At 34.4% G+C, this 19,570-nt stretch overlaps 1 protein-coding gene across 2 annotated transcripts; it reads left to right on the forward strand.

The window, feature by feature from the left end:
* Window positions 1-1,554: 1,554 nt before the first annotated feature.
* LOC105340758 (uncharacterized) lies at window positions 1,555-13,296 on the forward strand. Of its 2 annotated transcripts, none has more exons than XM_034459024.2 (23): window positions 1,555-1,711; window positions 3,030-3,178; window positions 3,543-3,614; window positions 3,845-3,910; window positions 4,028-4,084; window positions 4,778-4,840; window positions 5,208-5,315; window positions 5,457-5,519; window positions 6,352-6,411; window positions 6,547-6,654; window positions 6,770-6,859; window positions 7,124-7,186; window positions 7,305-7,364; window positions 7,563-7,757; window positions 7,879-8,059; window positions 8,240-8,560; window positions 8,746-9,021; window positions 9,741-10,004; window positions 10,793-11,101; window positions 11,249-11,403; window positions 11,694-11,774; window positions 11,891-12,082; window positions 12,186-13,296. In XM_034459024.2, the coding sequence occupies exons 1-23, from the start codon at window positions 1,672-1,674 to the stop codon at window positions 12,225-12,227; spliced, it is 3,015 nt and encodes a 1,004-aa protein (XP_034314915.2). In that variant the 5' UTR covers window positions 1,555-1,671; the 3' UTR covers window positions 12,228-13,296. The 2 variants fall into 2 exon arrangements, with proteins under 2 accessions (XP_034314915.2, XP_019927939.3); XM_020072380.3 differs by lacking the exon at window positions 6,770-6,859 and adding an exon at window positions 6,892-6,978.
* Window positions 13,297-19,570: the final 6,274 nt, after the last annotated feature.

A 19,570-nucleotide genomic window follows, 5' to 3' on the forward strand; every position in this document is an offset into this window, starting at 1 on the left:
GAATTTATAAAAAAGAATTTTTGAGTCTAAAACACTTCGCAATGTAAATGATGACGATTGGCAACATCTTTTATTCAATAAAACATGCGAAGTTGTCATTTACAAACGAATGATTAGCAATGATTTGCATTTTGTCATTTCATAACCCTACATTCAAATTATGGTTTCTGATAAAAGTGTGTTCAGAATATTTTACAAAATCACTTAATTAAACTGTTTTGTGAAATACAATGTACATGATAGCAACAAACTGAAGAGTTGCTCTCAGGGAAACCAGATTGAATTAATTGCCAAAGCCTCATCACAGTGCAAAAATCTGTGTTCTATTTTTTGTCTTATTTCATAACTTAATTACTTTATCAATTAAAAATATACAAGTAAGCTTAGAAATGCATAAAAACATTTAAATGTTTTCGGGCATTTCTTAGGTTTTTTGTCTCATAATTTTTTTCCCTTCAATGTCGGACCGATAAACTCTCCAATTTTCACAATATCATGTATAAGCATGGGCAAGTTAATTAAGTGTATCGTTGAAATCGAAAAGTAAGGAAGTAAATAGTATAAGTTTTCCATGATATTTGTTGCGTTCCAACGTCAGCTTTTGATCTGTAAATCATGAGAGATTTTTCAAACCAGTGAATAGAAAGTAATGGAAGTTGAACTTGGTGAGCAATAATTGATGTGTTGGCCACAATGGCACAGTAGGATTTGCATGATAAATTCCCATTATATCTTTTCTCACCATCAAATCGAACCCATTCGTAAATAGGAGTCTGAATTGTAAATTAATTACCTCTTGATACTTAGGTACCTGATTTCTATGACATCATTATAAAACATGAAGTTTGAAATCAATTCGCCAAACTATAGCCAAGAAAAAAGGATGGAAAATGAAGTTTGGATAGAAAAACCGACACCGCGATAATGACGATAAAGAGGTTTGTTGTTTTCAGTATTTATATAGTCAATATGTATCATTGTATGATGGGTTACCAGGTTATGGGGTTGCCACTGCTGATTGTTCATGTGCACAACCAGCGAAATATTTACAAGGTGGTAAGATCACATGTATTCACAAAAATTAGCTATTATAAACATACTGATGGTTTCATACTTGATAATCTAGGTTTATTGCGTGTAAACTATAGCTAACAATACGATTAATTAATTAAAGGGGTGGGGGAGGGTAACCCCCCCCCCCCCCCCAGTGCATGGCATGCATTGCGTCTATGATGGAGAGTGGCGCCAAATTGAAAGTGGGCGCTTAACATGCAGAAATGTTTACAAGCCAGAAAAAAGGCGTTTCTGGTTATGGTTAATTTATGTATAACTTTGCAAAAAAAGTGTGGGGGGGGGGGGGCTCAGCGCTTTATATAGATGCACATGTATACGTCCTTCGCATATACGTCATGACCCTGTTTTAAAAAAGTGTGCATGATATATTGATCAGTGTGTTGATAGGTGATCGTAGTTTTTTCTAAGGGGAAAAAGGGAAGAAATATTTCTCACAGAACAAACGTTTTCCCGCGTACATAGTCTTTTTCAATTTTGCCCAATGAAAAACAACCTGTTATTTGTTGCTGACTTCACACATGATTCAGATCACATGATATCACTTTTGTCAACAAGTTCAGTTACGTCCGTTGACTCAACCGTTGTGATTGTGCGATAATGCGGTTGATTTTACTTTTGATATCTTTTGTTGGTATAGGTATGTATATATCTATTTTTTGTTTCGATTTTCGGAATAGGTTAAGCGTCATCATGGTCATGAAATGATTTATATACCCCAATCATCAGTAACACTGAGTAAGTTTAGTGCAGACGTCCTTACTTAAATTTCGATGTCCCCTAAAAAGGCCTTGATCCTGTCGACATCCTTTTAGCAGTGCAAATTACAGTGGATACACAGGTCATGTATTATTTTATTTAACCGGATATTAAATTGCATTTGTCATAGAGTGAATTGACCTAATTGTTATCAAAATAATCGGCGAAAACATGCAAAGATTTTTAATTTTTCTAGCAGTAATTTTTTAAGTATCCAGATTCTTACTTACTAATTTACTGCATTTGGGTAGTATTATTGAGCTAATTTCCTTATTTTTTTAATACCGATTTATTTGTTTTGTCAGTGACACCATGGACACGGCTATGAATTGATATTACACATCAATTATTATAGATGGTTTACCTATTACTGAAGTCAAACTCTTTTCAAACCGTAAACTAATTAGTTTGCAGCAAGATATACTAAGTCCGGAAAGATCAATTGGTAGATCTAGTACATGTAATTGTCATTTCTAACTTGGAATCGAAGTAATAAATTTTAAAATCGATGAAATATGGCTTTATGATGAATGGAATACTTTCCTGTTTGTGAAACACACTTCGATTAAAAGTAAATAATTTATGACATAATGTTATTGCCGTGTAATGTGTTCTGTCATGTGATTGTATCCCATGACTCGGAAAAAAGGGCTTGACTGTAATATTCACTGTAGTTCACAGTCCAGTGGATGCTCTGTCTCAGTATCCGTAGGAATGCTCTTTCGTATACATACTTTAATTGTCGTGGTTATGCAGTAATTTTTGTTCAAAAGTTGTTCAATGTAACTGTATCATGTTGATTTAGGCACTTGGATAAGGACATATACTTATTAATTAATTGACTAATTATTATTTTTAATGAATTATTGAATCAGGAAAGTTTTTTAAACATGGAAAGCCAATTAAAAAAAAATATTTTATTTGATTTTTGCAACAATTTATAGGAGAAATTTTTAGATGGTAAAAAAAATATTTTTTTCGATTGCAATCTGTTATTTTTTTACAACTACATTTGCATTACATATATTTCGTTATAGGTAATAGTAATATTTTTAATGACGAGGGAGTCATTGTTCCCATAGCATTGCACTCATACTCCATACTATGCTAAAATAGCATTCAATGTTCATACTTTTATTTGCATCTGAAAATAAAAAAGACATACTTTAGTGCTTGCATTCTGGTTATACTTTGTTCAGCATCCTGTGGTACCCTTCTTGGGTCAAAGGAATGCTCCTGGGGACCTTCATATTGGTGCAGCCATGCACGAAATGCAAAGGCCTGTGGTGCAGTGCAGCATTGCTTGGATACAGTGTGGAGCAAACAGATAATTAAGGAGGAATCACAGGTGAGATCTCCCTCTCTATGAAGCTTTCAAACTCTCAGTCTCAGAAATATTTTATTATTCATTAGTCGCACTTGTAAAAATCGATAGAATTTATTTGCCTTAAATTTTTTTTTAAGTAATGAAAATGTTGATTGATTTATTTTGCTCTATCTCTGCATTAATATTTTAAAACTGATTTGCCTACACAGGCAAATTTGTCATCCCTATCTTGAATATTTTAACAGTAATTCAAAATTATGGATAATTTTTCACTCAACTGATTATAGTAAACTTAAGTTAAATGTATTTATTTATGAACTCTGAGAAAAATAAACTTACCAAAGTGATGTTTTTAACAAAGCAAATATTTTTTTTTTCCTTGCAGCCAGCATCATGTGATCTCTGCAAAATGGTAGTCAAGGAAACAAGGAAGATGCTGAAAAGCAAAAGTAGAGATGTATGTTGTAAACTTTTTATATTTTTATTAAGTTCATTATATCATCTTTTTAATAAGTTATTGTTGTTGCAACTCAATTGTCACCAGTTTCATTATAAGTCAAAGCATTATTTGAAAGTCGGTTGAGGATCCAAGATAATTGCTATTGCAGGATAACTAGATATACATTTTCCAGCTTTATAAAAGTAAGCATTCATCAGAGCTTCAAAAAAATCTGTTTTTACATTTAGATAAAGATAGTTGAGTTCTTCACCATGGCATGCCAATTTTTGCCTGATGAAAGTCTGAAGAAGGAGGTGAGTCCAAAAAATTTTATGTGCTGTTCTGATCTTAATATACAGTTTAATACAATCAGTATAAAGAAGGTACAAAATGACTGACAGACACTTCAATGTTTTGTTTTACCTTTTCAGTGCAGCGTTCTTGCCACAGAGTCAGAACTCCTGATTAAGTTACTAAAGAGCAACATTGTAAGTATAATTTTACCCTTGAGGTAGATTGGGAACAATGGTTGCATCTGAATGATAGTTTTATACATCAGTGAGTTCAAATAATTATTTTTAGGTAACCAATGAATAGTCAACTGATATTGATTGATTATAAAGGACCTTATACCAATTTCATGATGAATGATTGATGTATACATGTATATTTGGTTTAAACCCGGAAAGCCTCATTACTGCACATGTATCACTTTCATGACAGGATGGTTTTAGAAACAAAATTAGTGTAAAAATACATCTACACTATGTAGAAAAGAATTCAGTGTAAAAAGTATCTTGTTACAGATACCTCAGAAACGAATGACAGTATAATTTGATTCCGACAATGTTGAATGTTAATCTGATCTAGTTTGGATAATACCACTTCACAAATCACCTTTGTAACTTATCAAACAATTTGTGTTAAGTCTCCATTACACATGTTTGATTGTAATTGGTTTGTGTTTTCTGGCATTATAAACATATCAATAATACTTTGATCTGACATTTGATAATTGAGGAAGGAAACATTTTGATATACAGCTTGAAATTGAAAAGGAGCTTCCTTGTAAATAGAATTTTGTTTCCTCTTGGGGTGTAGCATAGTGATTGGTTTGCTCTGTATCATAAGGAAAAGCAGTGCATTGCACGTCACCTAATTGATAACTTATCCACTTTCAGTCAGATGAACAGCTGTGTGCAGCTGTCAAGCAGTGCAAGGGATTTGAAGACAAAACACACCAGGTTTGCATTCATAAATATCATTGAGATACAACAAGATTACATCTTCCAAAATCATATACATGTACACTAAACCTTGATTATAGCCAAATATTAAAATATTCAAATATATGTACTGTGGATGGGCTGTGGATACATCTGTAATTTGTTTTATCTGTAAAACTATCATTTTCATTTAAAGCAAATCCTCAATTTACGTTTTCCATCCACTGATAATAGATTATTCTAATTGAGAAATGAATTTTAAAACGTAATCATGAGAAAGTTTACTGTACAAGTACAATTCAATGCAAGGAGATTTACATGTTTAAGAAAAAAAAATTTGTAATAAATACTGAACCAAAATGAGAATTTGAAATTTTTGGTTTAGTATCCCAAAGAAGTTCCAAAAGTATCAGGCAAAGTTACCAAGATCTGCAAGGATTGTGTGGCGTTTTTTGGGGACATTAAGCAGTTGATCCAAGATAATTCAACAATAGTAAGCAATATGTAAAATTAATATTGAATGTATTGTAGATTTTAAAAACCTCCATTGAGTTTCAAAAAACTTCATTTTGTGTAAAAATAAGAAGGTCAAACAGAAATTTTGAATATACATTTGCATATGATTTATATTTAGGATCAAATTAAAGATATGCTGAAGAATGTACTGTGTACACAGCTGCCATCTGAGGAGGGATTGGTAAGATAGAGAGTAGCTTGTGTGGTTTATACTGTTATTGGCTGTCCCAAGATATTTTTGCCGCATATTTTCTTAAATTATTTGATATTTATGAATACCTCTTGATTCAGAAGATGTTCATTCAATAGTATGGAAAAATCCCAAGATTTCCCTTTTGAAATGCCCCCTCTAGCTTGTTAGGTTTCAATACACGGCTAAAAATAGAAAGTCTATGGGAATTGAGCATTGCATCAGCCATAAATAAGCCAGGATGATAATGTTGAAAAATTGTGTGAGGTAATCCGAGTGACTTCTGAATGGAGAAAAGATGTCAACATTCCCCATCATAAATCTCTGTAGGAAATCTGTTTTCGTTCCTGTGAGTTTTTACGAGGGAAAAATGATAATGTGTGAATAAAATATTTTGGAAATTTTCTTCCACAGGTATGTGTATTATTAAAAAGCATCCAAATGTGCACCATAAATATCGTGAGACAGACTATAAGTACAGCTTTCATATGATGTAGAATTTATAAAGATTTATAAAGAATATATGAAGTAAGATTTATAAAGGGTATGATGTAGGATTTAAACAGCAGAGAAAACAGGTAATATATGTGGTTTTGCTGCATGCAGATACATTTAAATGGCATTGAATTATTTACATGTAAAATAAAAGGGAATAGGTACATTTATTTGTTGGGTTGATGCTGATAGTTTAGTCTACATGTAAGCTATATGTATGCACACTCCTTGACTAAAGCATAAAGTTATATACAATGTCAGTAGGTCTTGATTTTATGAATGCAGTACTCTGATACATAAACTTTAAAACTTGTAAATGTGTTTGCAGTGTGACTTCATTGTTGATGAACTAGTACCACAACTGCTGCAAACTCTTGGCAGCGAAGTAGTAAGTAATGTATTGGAAAATAAATTCCATGCCTTTCTTAATTTTAAGAGATCAAGTTAAATTTGAAAAAATCACCAACTTGATCACATTATCAAGTGGCAACAAAACTTGATGTTATATTATTCTTTTATTCAGGACCCTCAAGTATTCTGCAACATGATGGGATTCTGTAATGGTACAAACATTAACAAGGCATTGGTCACAAGAATTCAGTACAGGACTGAATTGAAAAAGTTGAATAAGGTACATGTACAAACAACTAGAAGGTAGTCAGTATTGGTACAAAGTACTATATTTGGATATTTGGAAATCGTGTTTCATTTCAAAGTTTCTATTACTAGTATAATGTGATTTGCAGGTTTATAAGAATGTCAAAGATGAAGAATGTGATATGTGTCACACTGTGATCACTGAAATTCTGAATGTCCTGAAAGATAAGATTAATCAGGTAATTCTGAGAAATTGTTGTGTTCATTTTAGGCTAAAATTGGTGGGGTGGAGGAGTGTGACCTGTGTAAAGAGGTCATGTCAAAGGTCAGGGACATGGACCGCGATCCTACTAACCAGGTACATGAAACAGTTACTGGGTTAAGATGAAGTACTGTTTTGAGATATAAAAACAAATACATGCATGAAGTTTCATGTACTATGTTTCAGTCTTCTTTACAATTTACTAAACCTTTTACTTAATAAAGAAATTTCTTCTATCCAGGAAAAAATCAAGGCCTACATCAAGACAGAGTTGTGTGAAAAACTTGGCTCATTAGCAGATCAGGTAGATGTACACATTTTTTCATTTTTTGGAGAAAGCCGAGATCTGCATTATATGAAAATTGTTAACAGTATTTGATGAAAACTGTTCCTCTACTATGTTCCTGTGTTATTTATTTCAGTGTAAAACAGCAGTTGATGAATATGCAGATATACTCTTTGAACTGATCGCCAATGAACTGGTAATTTATCAATCTGTTTTACAAAATATTGGAACATACAAAAATTACCTGTACTATATGATACTTGAACTCGGTTATTGCTGAAAAGAAATTGCATATCTAACACATATATGTTATATCTCTCTTGTTGTAGTAGACATATTATGTTACCAGTATTTACATGATTTGTAAACCAAAAATATTGAATACTTTTCTTAGGATCCCACTACAGTGTGTACAATGCTTGGATTCTGTAAAACAACTGATTATGTTGCTGCTAAGCCCATCCTCCCAGGAATACAGCTGAAACCAAAAGTAAATGTACAGGAAAAACCAAAAGCTGGAGAACTCTGTGATTTGTGTCAGATGGTCATCAATGAGTTGGACTCCATGATTCTAAAGAACTCAACTACTGTAGGTTACTTTTGTAGAAGAAAATACATTATTTTACATATGAATATAATTCATATTTGTTTCATTTACATATATTGACATATAATATAGCTGTATGCTTCCTGTTTTCTTGTTACCACAGCAAGAGGTGGAGAAGGCGTTGAACTCTGTTTGCAAGCGGTTGCCTGCCAAGTACTCAGATGACTGCAGCGACTTTGTAAAACAATATGCACCAGCTATTTTGGATCTCATTGGACAGGAGTTAGATCCCCTGACAGTCTGCACAGTCTTAAAGCTGTGCACCTCTGAATCCAAGAAATTAGGTACAATTCATGTAATATTCAACAACAACAAATAGAATTTCACCTGTGTTATTTTCATATTGAAATAATTGGCAAAAGAAGTACATGCACACATATATACATGTAAATGTATGTTGTCATATGATTAAAAGGTCAGTTACATGTACATTAAATATATGGATATCAATGAATGGCTTGCAGTTATACAGAAACCAGTGGAATCTACAACAGAATGTGTCCTGTGTGAAATGATCATGAAGGAAGTAGACACCATCCTGCAAGGAAGCAAAGTAAAGGAGGAGATCGAGAGCGCCCTGAAGTCTGTGTGTGATCGCCTGTCCACTGGTGACCTCGCCAAAGAGTGCTCCAACTTTGTCATGCAGTACACAGAGATCTTGATTGATCTTCTGAAGAGCATGCCGCCCAAGGAAGTGTGCTCCAAACTTGGTCTGTGTACTGCTGACAAAGCACCTGCTAAGCAGCAGCTGCATCATGTCAAGCTGGTCTCTGAAAAACGCAATGGTATGAATTTGCCTTACCCTATAACAAAAACCTTAACATTTTTGAAAATGTGTATCATTTTATGTTATTTTTGTTTATGTATTTTGATTTCTGTTTTAACAATCAAATGTTAGATACATGAACAATTGTTAAAACTGAAGTATTTGTTTTTTCCTGCAATCAATCTCTTGTTCATATTATTTAAGGTGTCTCCCACTTGCATAGTGTAGATGCCTCGGTTGAATGTGTTGTGTGCGAGTACATCATGTCTGAAGTGGACAACATTCTGAAAGAGAACCGCAGCAGAGAAGCCATTGAGAATGCCCTAAAAATGGTCTGCTCCAAGCTTCCCTCTACCATCAGCCAGGAATGCACTGACTTTGTGAACCAGTATGCAGACCTTGTGATTAACCTGTTGATTCAGGAGGGAGATCCAAAGACTGTGTGTAAAGCCCTTAACCTGTGCCAAGCTAGTGCCAAAGGTAACCTGGTGTGGAATCTGGTTTTTTTTTATACATCTGTTCATATTTATTGAGCATTATACTGATGTGGATATTCCATCTCTCTGTTAGCACTTGCTGATTCTGATTATATTGTGTATATTGTGAGGCTTACGATCAACAGACTCTTAAGATGATGCATCTTAAGAGAAAGATACCTGTCCTTGTATGACTATCTTATGCCCCAAGGTATTAACATTCCATTGCAACGATACTTTTAATGAATGCACCTACAAAATTTTTAAGCTTATCAATGCATGGCAAGGGGATGCAACATATATTTTCATTTAATACACAATTTAATTCTTAAATGCTATTTGAAACAGATACAGTATTTCCTACATTTAGCTATGTTTAACCCTTTTATAAAATATATTACCTATACAGTAAAACACAGTTATAGCAAACATGCTTATAATGAAATGATGCTTACAGAAAAGTAATGTTCATTCCCCATGATTTTATTACATGTTGTATACTGATGGATACGAAGAAATACCCTTATAAAGAAGTAAATATGCCCGTCCCTGGGACTTTGTTATTAGAATGTTTAACTATATTTTAACAATGAACTACAGGGTGTCTGCTAAAAATCTTGGTAGATTACTTAATGTAACTTTCTGTTTTGTTAATTGTATATTTTTTAAAATTAAATTCTACATGAATAAATTTAATGTATGATTTTTGCATTTTTTTTTTAGCAAAAAGTGTAGATGCCTCGGTTGAATGTGTTTTGTGCGAGTACATCATGGCTGAAGTGGACAACATTCTGAAAGAGAACCGCAGCAGAGAAGCCATTGAGAATGCCCTGAAAATGGTCTGCTCCAAGCTTCCCGCTACCATCAGCCAGGAATGCACTGACTTTGTGAATCAGTATGCAGACCTTGTGATTAACCTGTTGATTCAGGAGGGAGATCCAAAGACTGTGTGTAAAGCCCTAAACCTGTGCCAAGCCAGTGCCAAAGGTAAATTAGTGTGGAAGAACTAAGTTTACTGGAATCTTATTTTACTACAATTCATACTATAGTCTAGAACTACAAATATACATGTACATGTATATACCAAACACTATTAAAAAAAAAAAATTGTTAAATTTGAAAGTTGTGCAAAATGAAATTTTTGACATAAAACACCTCATTTTGGTTTGATTTATTGCATTTCTTGTGTTGTTCAATCTGATGGGCCAAGTTTACCATTTCCTCCTTTACAGCTTTCAAAGAATGGACCACATACACTGTATTTCAATCTATATAAAGTTCTACTGTAGAAGCAGAAATATTCTTTGATTTAATTTCGTTATTTTTGTTGGCAGTATTTATCAACAAAATTAAATCTATGGTGAATTTTTAACCCAAGTATTCATAAATACAGAGTTGATATGTTATACATTTTAAAGATACGATATGACGAAATTAAATCCCAACGAAATTGTATTTGGTTTAAAATCAATGAAATTTTTAGCTTAATGAATATACTTGATTCTACAGTATACTGCTATATTGGCATGTCAAAAATTTAAAACCCATTGTGTTTAAGGCATGTGGCTTTAGGTTTCCATACAGAAAACTGCTTTTTAAGGTGTTTGATGTTCTTTATCATAACAAGGCCTTTGGGCCTCTTGTTTTGCTTTTGACTAAATGACCAGGTTTTTTTCCAATAGAATTACAATCCAGGTACACATTTACATGTAAGTTTGTGTAAGCAATGTTATTTTGTATACTAGTAAATATATATTTCATATTATTTATTTTAGCTAAGAGTGTAGATGCCTCGGTTGAATGTGTTTTGTGCGAGTACATCATGTCTGAAGTGGACAACATTCTGAAAGAGAACCTCAACAGAGAAGCCATTGAGAATGCCCTGAAAATGGTCTGCTCCAAGCTTCCCGCTACCATCAGCCAAGAGTGCACTGACTTCGTGAACCAATACGCAGACCTTGTGATTAACCTGTTGATTCAGGAGGGTGATCCAAAGACTGTTTGTAAAGCCCTAAACCTGTGCTCAAGCAAACAAAAGAAAACTAATGTAAACTCCATCAGGTTTCTTCCCATCCCGGGTCAAGGTAGGTGGAATTTTTTTTCTCCAACAAATAACTGTTTTGGTAGTTACTCAAGAATCGCTTTGTTTGCATAGAATTCCTTATTTGTTCATCTGCTTTGAAAATCACTTGTGGGCAGTTTTTACTGATAGAGAATCTTCTTGACTTCAGTGGCTAGTTTGCGGTTGGGGGATGAGAAGTGTGAGGTGTGCGAGGTGATCCTGAATTACCTGGATGAGGCGCTGAAGGAGAACAAGACTGTCCAGGCTGTAGAGGCACTCCTCGACCAAGTCTGTAACTTCCTCCCCACAACATTCAAGGAGGAGGTAAGAAACTCACACATTCATTGGATTCCCCATTCTTACAATATTCCATACATTGGTTTACTTTTACATTAGGACTGGTTACTCATTTCAGATTTAAAAGAAATTAGTTCCTTTTTGTCCTACTTGTTTTGCAATTTTTATTTGAAATGTATATTTAAAGATTTCAAATGAAATCTTGGCTCTTTAACTTTTCTACCAAATGCAAAACAAAATTATATGATTATAAGAGTATCTGACTAAATGCTTTTGGATCATATGTACATGTATATCTATTCAATAATTAATTCCAGTGTGACACTATCGTGGCCCAGTATGGTCCTGTGATTGCCCAATTGTTCTCACAACTCTTGGATCCAAAGAAGATTTGTCAGGTATTTCAGCATTGTCACTTCTGATGTACAGCTGTACATGGATTGATGTTTATTCACTAAAGAACTGTAATTGTAGTATCCAGTTTTATAAATAATGCTTCTTATTTTCTGTACAGGAAATCAAACTTTGTCCTTCAAAATATGGTGTAAAACAGTCCCTTATCAATCATTTGATGAAGAAAACCAAACCAGCTCCCAAAGATACCAGACTGTTCTTTAAAAGTAGACAGCAAAAGCTGGGAAAGAAGGAGTGTACCTATGGACCATCTTATTGGTGCGCCAGTCTGAAAAACGCCCAGAAGTGTCAGGTAAACAGATCAAGTCATTGCAAGATTGACTGAAAATTTGAGGCTGATGATATTCAAGTTTTAAAAATTTTTGTTTAATGAATGTGTTCTTGGCTTTTTTCAGGCAGAGGAACACTGCAGAACCAAGGTGTGGAATCGCAACTAATACAACAGTGAGCCCCCGTGACACCTTACAGGAAGAGATTATCGTTTAATAAAACAATCATAACAAAAATAATAAAATAAAATGCAACTTCTTTAAGAATGATGTGATATATTTGTGATTACTCTTTTGTTTATTTTTCATTTTAATTTCTCAATCATGTGAAAATATGTTGTATGATATTGTATGTCTCTTTTATTTTAGGAATCATAATTTCACTTTAAATGTATTTTGTCGAATACCGGTAGATTTTTTTGTTGGTCTTTAAGGAAAAGGGAGGGGGAGGTAAGAAATGGATAGAAATTGCAGATGAAAAAAAGTCACCATTTCTTATCTTATATATTTTATTAATGTTCTCAAAAACTTCTACTTATTTGTAAATAAATTCTCTGTTTCTTTACATGTACATACTTGCAAATATTCTTTCCATGTACATACATGCAGATATTCATGTTAAGCTTTGAATTTCAAAAACTAATTTTGTTGTTGTTGATTCATTTCAGTAGTTACATTATGTGAATGACTGCATCATTTTGACTTGAAACATTGTGGAATGTTCATATCAATCTTTCATTCCTATTTATATCCTTGATAACCCCTTCATTGTAGTGGAACAGAGTAATTACTTGTTTGAAAGCAAAATGGGACAGGTGCCCTTCAAGGCTTCTACAGAATTGCTGTACAAATCATTAATATACCTGGTGTATGATTATATCAAGAGTAATGAAGATGGACACAATATTCTTCGCTTTCATTCCTGATGTTGATGTGCATTGCATGTAATTGCTTAGAATTTTTTAACTTTCAGTAGCAAGGATCTGTCGTACATTCCACTGTGATATTGACAAGATAATGATCTGAACCATCTTTGCTTACCAAGGGAGATGATCTGCTCAGAGGGGCAAATTGTGTCCCTTGGCTACCACAGATGGATCTGCACATTCAGAACAGAATTTTTGTTTAACAACTATAGAATGTTTCTTCATACAGGTTGAAATATTTATTACCATAATTTCTTCAAGTGTTTTGGTTTTAACTGAGTAGAAATAATAAAACAAAATATTCTTCTGTTTTTTAAGTTGTTTTTTGCTCACCTGAACTGAAGGAAAAGAAAATTTGGCCTTAAAGCTGAACACCGCTCGTAAATAGGCACCGTCACACAGATACCTGGTATATAAACCCTTCGATTTCGTTACACCCGATTGCACACCTGAACCTCGTGGCCGACATGTAGTATTCCTTTCATGGTCTTTAGATTTTATGCATTTTTTTTCTTATCTTATGTTCATTTTCTGTTCGTAAATAATGCATTGACCAATTTATTTGACGTTAGTATTCTTCTGGCATCAAAAAGGTGCGTAAAATTTGACAATTTCATCGCGACCGAGTAACACGGCGAGACAAAATGTACGTCCACACAGGTGAGACCTCTACAGCGAAGTACTTTGAACTGTTTAGAGGTCTGTCCCTTATATAAGGGTTGTAGGGACAGCAGTGATTAAAGAGAAATATGGCGGACAGTGCCTATTTACGAGCGGTGTTCAGCTTTAAGAGGAACAACAATGCTACTCTTTTTGAGATTACCAGCAAGCATCCTCAGTGTTGATTCTAAAATATAAAAACCATGACCCCCAGACCAATATAACATAGAGAAAATGTAAAGAATTCAATGCTACAGTTTCTTAATTAACAATAAAAGCATCCTTAGTGTTGATTCTAAATTGTTCAAACTGTGACCCCTAAGCCAATACTGGGGCCCCAAGAAAGGTTTTAAGTTGACCTAAAAATATGTAGAGATATAAATGATTTTAAAACATTTTCCTTAGAAACTACAATGATGCAATTTGAGAGGTTACTATGCAAGCATCCTCAGATAATGTATACCCCAGGTATTGTAAATAGTACAAATGTTGGCAACAACCCCTTCCCCCCATCCCCCCACTGAACTAATACTGGGGACCCTAGAAGGGTACAAAGTTCAACATAGAAATTATAGAGGAAATGCCTAAATATCTCTTACTCTAGAAATACAATGCTAAAGAACTATATATGATATTTGTCAAATTTGGCCCCCAAAATTCGCTAGTTTTAAAATGATTCGGGTACATTAATTTGCTGTGTTATTTTATAAAAGAGATGACATGAAATATGTGTTTCACCTATTTATTTGATTTATATGCACTCACTGGCTGTATATGACGTCAGAAGTGACGCTATTTTTATAATTCAATCAAAATCAATCAAAAATTTACATTTTTCTTATCTTTTATCGAATGGGAAATATAGAGCGACTCTTTGAACAAGAACGAACTTTTTGTAACTTATAAGTATTGGGGAGATACATCTTTGGTGAAAATATTTTGTTTGTTCAAGCAATCACTCAATGTTTCCTTAAAGAAAAACTGCCTCAAAACAAGCCGTTTTATGCTAAAAATCAGAAAATGGCAGGAAAAGGTAAACTTTATGATGTCATATTTTTAAATTGTGGGCTTTAAAATCAAAATGAAAATTATGAAAAAATTTCAAATGTATATTTGTACAAATAAAACAAAGAATTACAGTGAAATGACAATGTTCATTTTAGGGGGCCATTTTAGACTCAAACCATATATATATAGTCCTTTAGTAATATTACTATGTAAACACCTTCATGTCTTAATATCTTGTATCAAGTGATTTAACTTTTTAGGTCACGTAAGTAAACTAGGGTGACCTATTGCTGTCTGTTTTTGTCCGTCATGTGTTAACAATTTTACATTTTTAGCTCATCTGAGCTGAAAGCTGAAGTGAGCTTTTCTGATCACATTTTGTCTGTCATCTGTATGTCCATCCGTCTGTAAACTTTTCACATTTTCAACATCTTCTCAAGAACTACTGGGCCAATTTCAACAAAACTTGGCACAAATCATCCTTAGGCAAAGGGGATTCAAAGTTGTGAAAATTAAGGGTCATGCCCTTTTTCCAGGGGAGATAATTGGAAATGAATGAAATTTTTTGATGAATTTTAAAAAATCTTCTGAAGAACCATTAGGCCAGGAAAGCTGAAACTTGTGTGGAAGCATCCTCAGGTAGTGAAGATTCTAAGTTGTGAAAATCATGACCCCCAGGGGTAGAGTGAGACCACAATGGGGGATTGACGTTTTACAAAGGAATATATAGAGTAATTCTTTAAAAATCTTCTTCTCAAAAACTGATCAGCCAGGAAAGCTGAAACTTGTGTGGAAGCATCCGCAGGTAGTGAAGATTCTAAGTTGTGAAAATTATGACCCCCAGGGGTAAGGTGAGGCCACAATGGGGGATCGACGTTTTACATAGGAATATATAGAGTAATTCTTTAAAAATCTTCTTCTCAAAAAACTGATCAGCCAGGAAAGCTGAAACTTGTGTGGAAGCATCCTCAGGTAGTGTAGATTCAAAGTTGTGAAAATCATGAGCCATGGGGATAGGGTAAGGCCACAAGGGGGGGGGGGGGGGCGAAATTTTACATAGGACTATATATAGGGTAAATCTTTAAAAATCTTCTCAAAAACTAATCAGTTAGGAAAGCTGAAACTTGTGTGGAAGCATCTTCGGGTAGCGTAGAATCAAAGTTGTGAAAATCATGATCCCCAGGGGATAGGGTGGGGCCACAATGGAGGGTCGATGTCTTACATAGGAATATATAGGGTAAATCTTTATAAATCTTCTTCTCAGAAACTAATCAGTCAGAAAAGCTGAAACCTGTGTGGAAGCAATCTCAGGTAGTGTAGAATCAAAGTTTTGAAAATCATGATCTCCAGGGGATAGGATAGGGCCACAATAGGGTGTCGAAGTTTTACATAGGAATATATTGAGTAAATCTTTAAAAATCTTCTTCTCAGAAACTAATCAGCCAGGAAAGCTGAAACTTGTGTGGAAGCATCCTCAGGTAGTGTAGAATCAAAGTTGTGAAAATCCTGACCCCCGGGGGTAGGGTTGGCCACAATGGGGGGGAACGAAGTTTTACATAGGAATATATATATAGAGTCAATCTTTAAAAATCATCATCTTAGAAACTAAACAGCCAGGAAAGCTGAAATTTGTGTAGAAGCATCCTCAGTGTAGATTCAAAGTTGTGAAAATCATGACCCCTAGGGGTAGGTTGAGGCCACAAGGGGGGGGGGGGGTAGAAGTTTAATATAGGAATATATAGGATAAGTTTTTTAAAAATCATCTTCTCAGAAACTTTTCAGCCAGGAAAGCTGAATCTTGTGTGGGAGCTTCCTCAGGTAGTGTTGATTCAAAGTTGTGAAAATCATGATCCCTGGGATTAGGGTCAAGGGCCACAATAGGGAATCAAAGTTTTACATAGGACTATACAGAGTAAATCTTTAAAAATCTTCTTCTCAAACAATTATCAGCCATGAAAGCTGAAACTTGTGTGGGAGCTTCCTCAGGTAGTGTAGATTCAAAGTTGTGAGAATCATGACCCCCGGGGGTAGAGTGGGGCCACAATTGGGCAGGGGGGTGTCGAAGTTTTACATAGGACTATATTGAGTAAATCTTAAAAAATCTTCTCAGAAACTAATCAGCCACGAAAGCTGAAATTTGTGTGGAAGCATCCTCAGGTAGTGTAGATTCAAAGTTGTGAAAATAATGACACCCCCGAGAGAAGGGTGGGCCACAATGGTGGGGGGGGGGGGGGGGGGGGTGTCAAAGTTTTACATAGGAATATGTAGAGTAAATCTTAAAAATCTTCTCAGAAACTAATCAGCCAAATGATTCTTTATAATTGTTAAGACTTTGGCCCTAGGACAATTCTTCGGCCTCACAAGAAAGTTCAGAGTTTGATGTAGGTTTATATTCCATATATAACCAATTGTTGAGGATCTTTTTGAGAACTGCAATACTCAACATGTGATATGACTATAAAATCATCCTGTTAGAAAAGGGACTAATGATTATAAACATAAGAATATCCAGGGGGAAAAATAGACTTTATTTATACAGGATCGACATGTATCATTGTACATTGTCCAGATAGTTTGTATTATGACTCCATTTAGCTGATTTTATCATACCTATTGTCCCTCAGGTGAGCGATGTGGCCCATGGGGCAGGGCCTCTTGTTTAACTTCTTAAAAACTACAAAGCTAATTGTTACCATTTTTGTTGTGAGGCATCTCTATTGTAAGAGGAATCTAAATTGTGAAATTAATGGCTCTACCACCATTGGGGTACCACATGTGGGGGCCAAATATGCAACAACAAAAAAGGCAAAATTTTCAAAAATCTTCTTTACCCCAACACATGTGAGGAAAAAACTGGTTGCATGGTTATTATGTCCATGAGGCCCTCTGCCAAAATTGTGAAATTCATGGCCCCTGGGTCAGGGGTTCTCTATCTAATGTTGGACCAATATGGCCATATAGTAAATATGTATTAAATCTTCTTATCTACTCCCATATATATCAGTTAAAAATTAAATGCCTGGTTATAATGTCCATGAAGCCCTCTACCAAAAAAAATCGAAATTCATGACCTATGTGTCAGGGATTCAGGCTCTAGGGTGGGGCCAATATGGCCATATAGTTAAAATGTATTAAATCTTAGAAAATCTTCTTTTTTACTCCCATTAATATTTGTTAAAATATAATTGCATGATTATAATTTCCATGAAGCCTTCTACCAAAATTGTGAAATTCACGGCCCTTGAGTCAGGGGTTCAGGCTCTAGGGTGGTGCCAGTATAGCCATATAGTAAAAATGTATTAAATCTTAGAAAATCTTCTCTTCTCTCATATATATTTGTTAAAAACTACATGCCTGGTTATAATGTCCATGAAGCCCTCTCCCAAAAAATTGTGAAATTCATGGCCCTTGAGTCAGGGGTTCAGGCTCTAGGGTGGGGCCAATATGGCCATATAGGAAAAAATGTATTAAATCTAAAAAAAAAAAAATCTTCTTTTTTACTCCCACACATGTGGGCAAAAAACTGAATACATGGTTATCATGATGTCCACTAACTCCTCTACCTAAATTGTGAAATTCATGGTCCCTGGATCAGGGGTTCAGGACATTTGGGGGGGGGGGGGCAATCTAGCAATATAGTGTTAATGCACATGTTTAAAAATTTTCTTCTCTATTCTCACACATCTGTATGAAAAAATGACTTCATAATTATGTTTACCAGGAAGTCCTCTACTAAAATTTTAAATTTTATGTCCCCTGGAGTATGGGTTTTGACTCTAGGGCAGGGCCAAAACGAATGTATAGGTGTTAATGCATAGAATGTTTAAAAATTATCTTCTTTACTCCCACACACCTGAAAGGAAAACTGAATTCATGATTTTGTAGACCAGATCTTTAAGTTTTTCACCAGAATTATAGGCTTCATAGTTCTTTTTGAAAGATTTCAGGCAGGGAGGTGGTCGTTTTTACAAATTTTTAATTTTTCTACTCCAGAATGAAACCTAATTAAATGCATATATGAGACTCCTCGACAAGATTGTGTATGGGTTATATGCTACTCAGGTAACCATTAAGGCCTATTGTTATATTATTTGTACTAGTCATATCCCAATTCTGTTACCTTTAATAGATAACTAGAAAACTGACCAGTCAGGAAGGGCCCCGCTATGACAATTAATATAGAGAAGTGAAAAAAACTTTGAATTCCATCCTCTTTATATTAACAATGATGAAAAATAAATGCCCGGCAGAAGATGTAAAGAACTGCAACATATAGGATCTGGTGATTTGTAGTTGCATATGATTTTCATCCAACGATTAAAGTGTTTTTTTCTTGAGCCTTAGTGAGGGGATAAAACACACACAAGTTGGATAAAAATCATATTATACTACAAATCATATGAGATTCTATTTATCCCATGTTTTATACACCACAATTAATGTTTACACTGTTTATAAAACTCCACATTACTTTACTTCATTATGCCTACGCAAATCCCATTGTAAAGTCACAACTGTGGGATATCAAAAAAATATCCAGTGAGACATATCCACGGGATAAAGGGGGTTAACATGGGATGAAATAAAATTTGTTAAAAAACAAAGAATTGATACCTAGGCTTTGCCTCAACTTCAAACAAACATCACTTGCAGACACACATATACCGGTAACAGATAAAGACAGACCTTAGATTTTCTGAAACAGGCAAGATAATTAATCTCAGGGGATTAATTATCCTGCTCTCATCCATTTATTGAATTTAATCAGGGCTTACAGATGGAACATTTTCAGGTACTATTCTTAAGTTTCCTTTAATATAAACACAGCAACCAAAAACAACAACAACACCAAAACATCCATTAAAAAAAAAAGAATCAAAAAACTGCTATCTAATAATTTTTTTTTTTTTAATTTAT

Source organism: Magallana gigas, chromosome 7 (assembly GCF_963853765.1).
Source record: "Magallana gigas chromosome 7, xbMagGiga1.1, whole genome shotgun sequence".
In the NCBI taxonomy this organism is placed as follows: domain Eukaryota; kingdom Metazoa; phylum Mollusca; class Bivalvia; order Ostreida; family Ostreidae; genus Magallana; species Magallana gigas.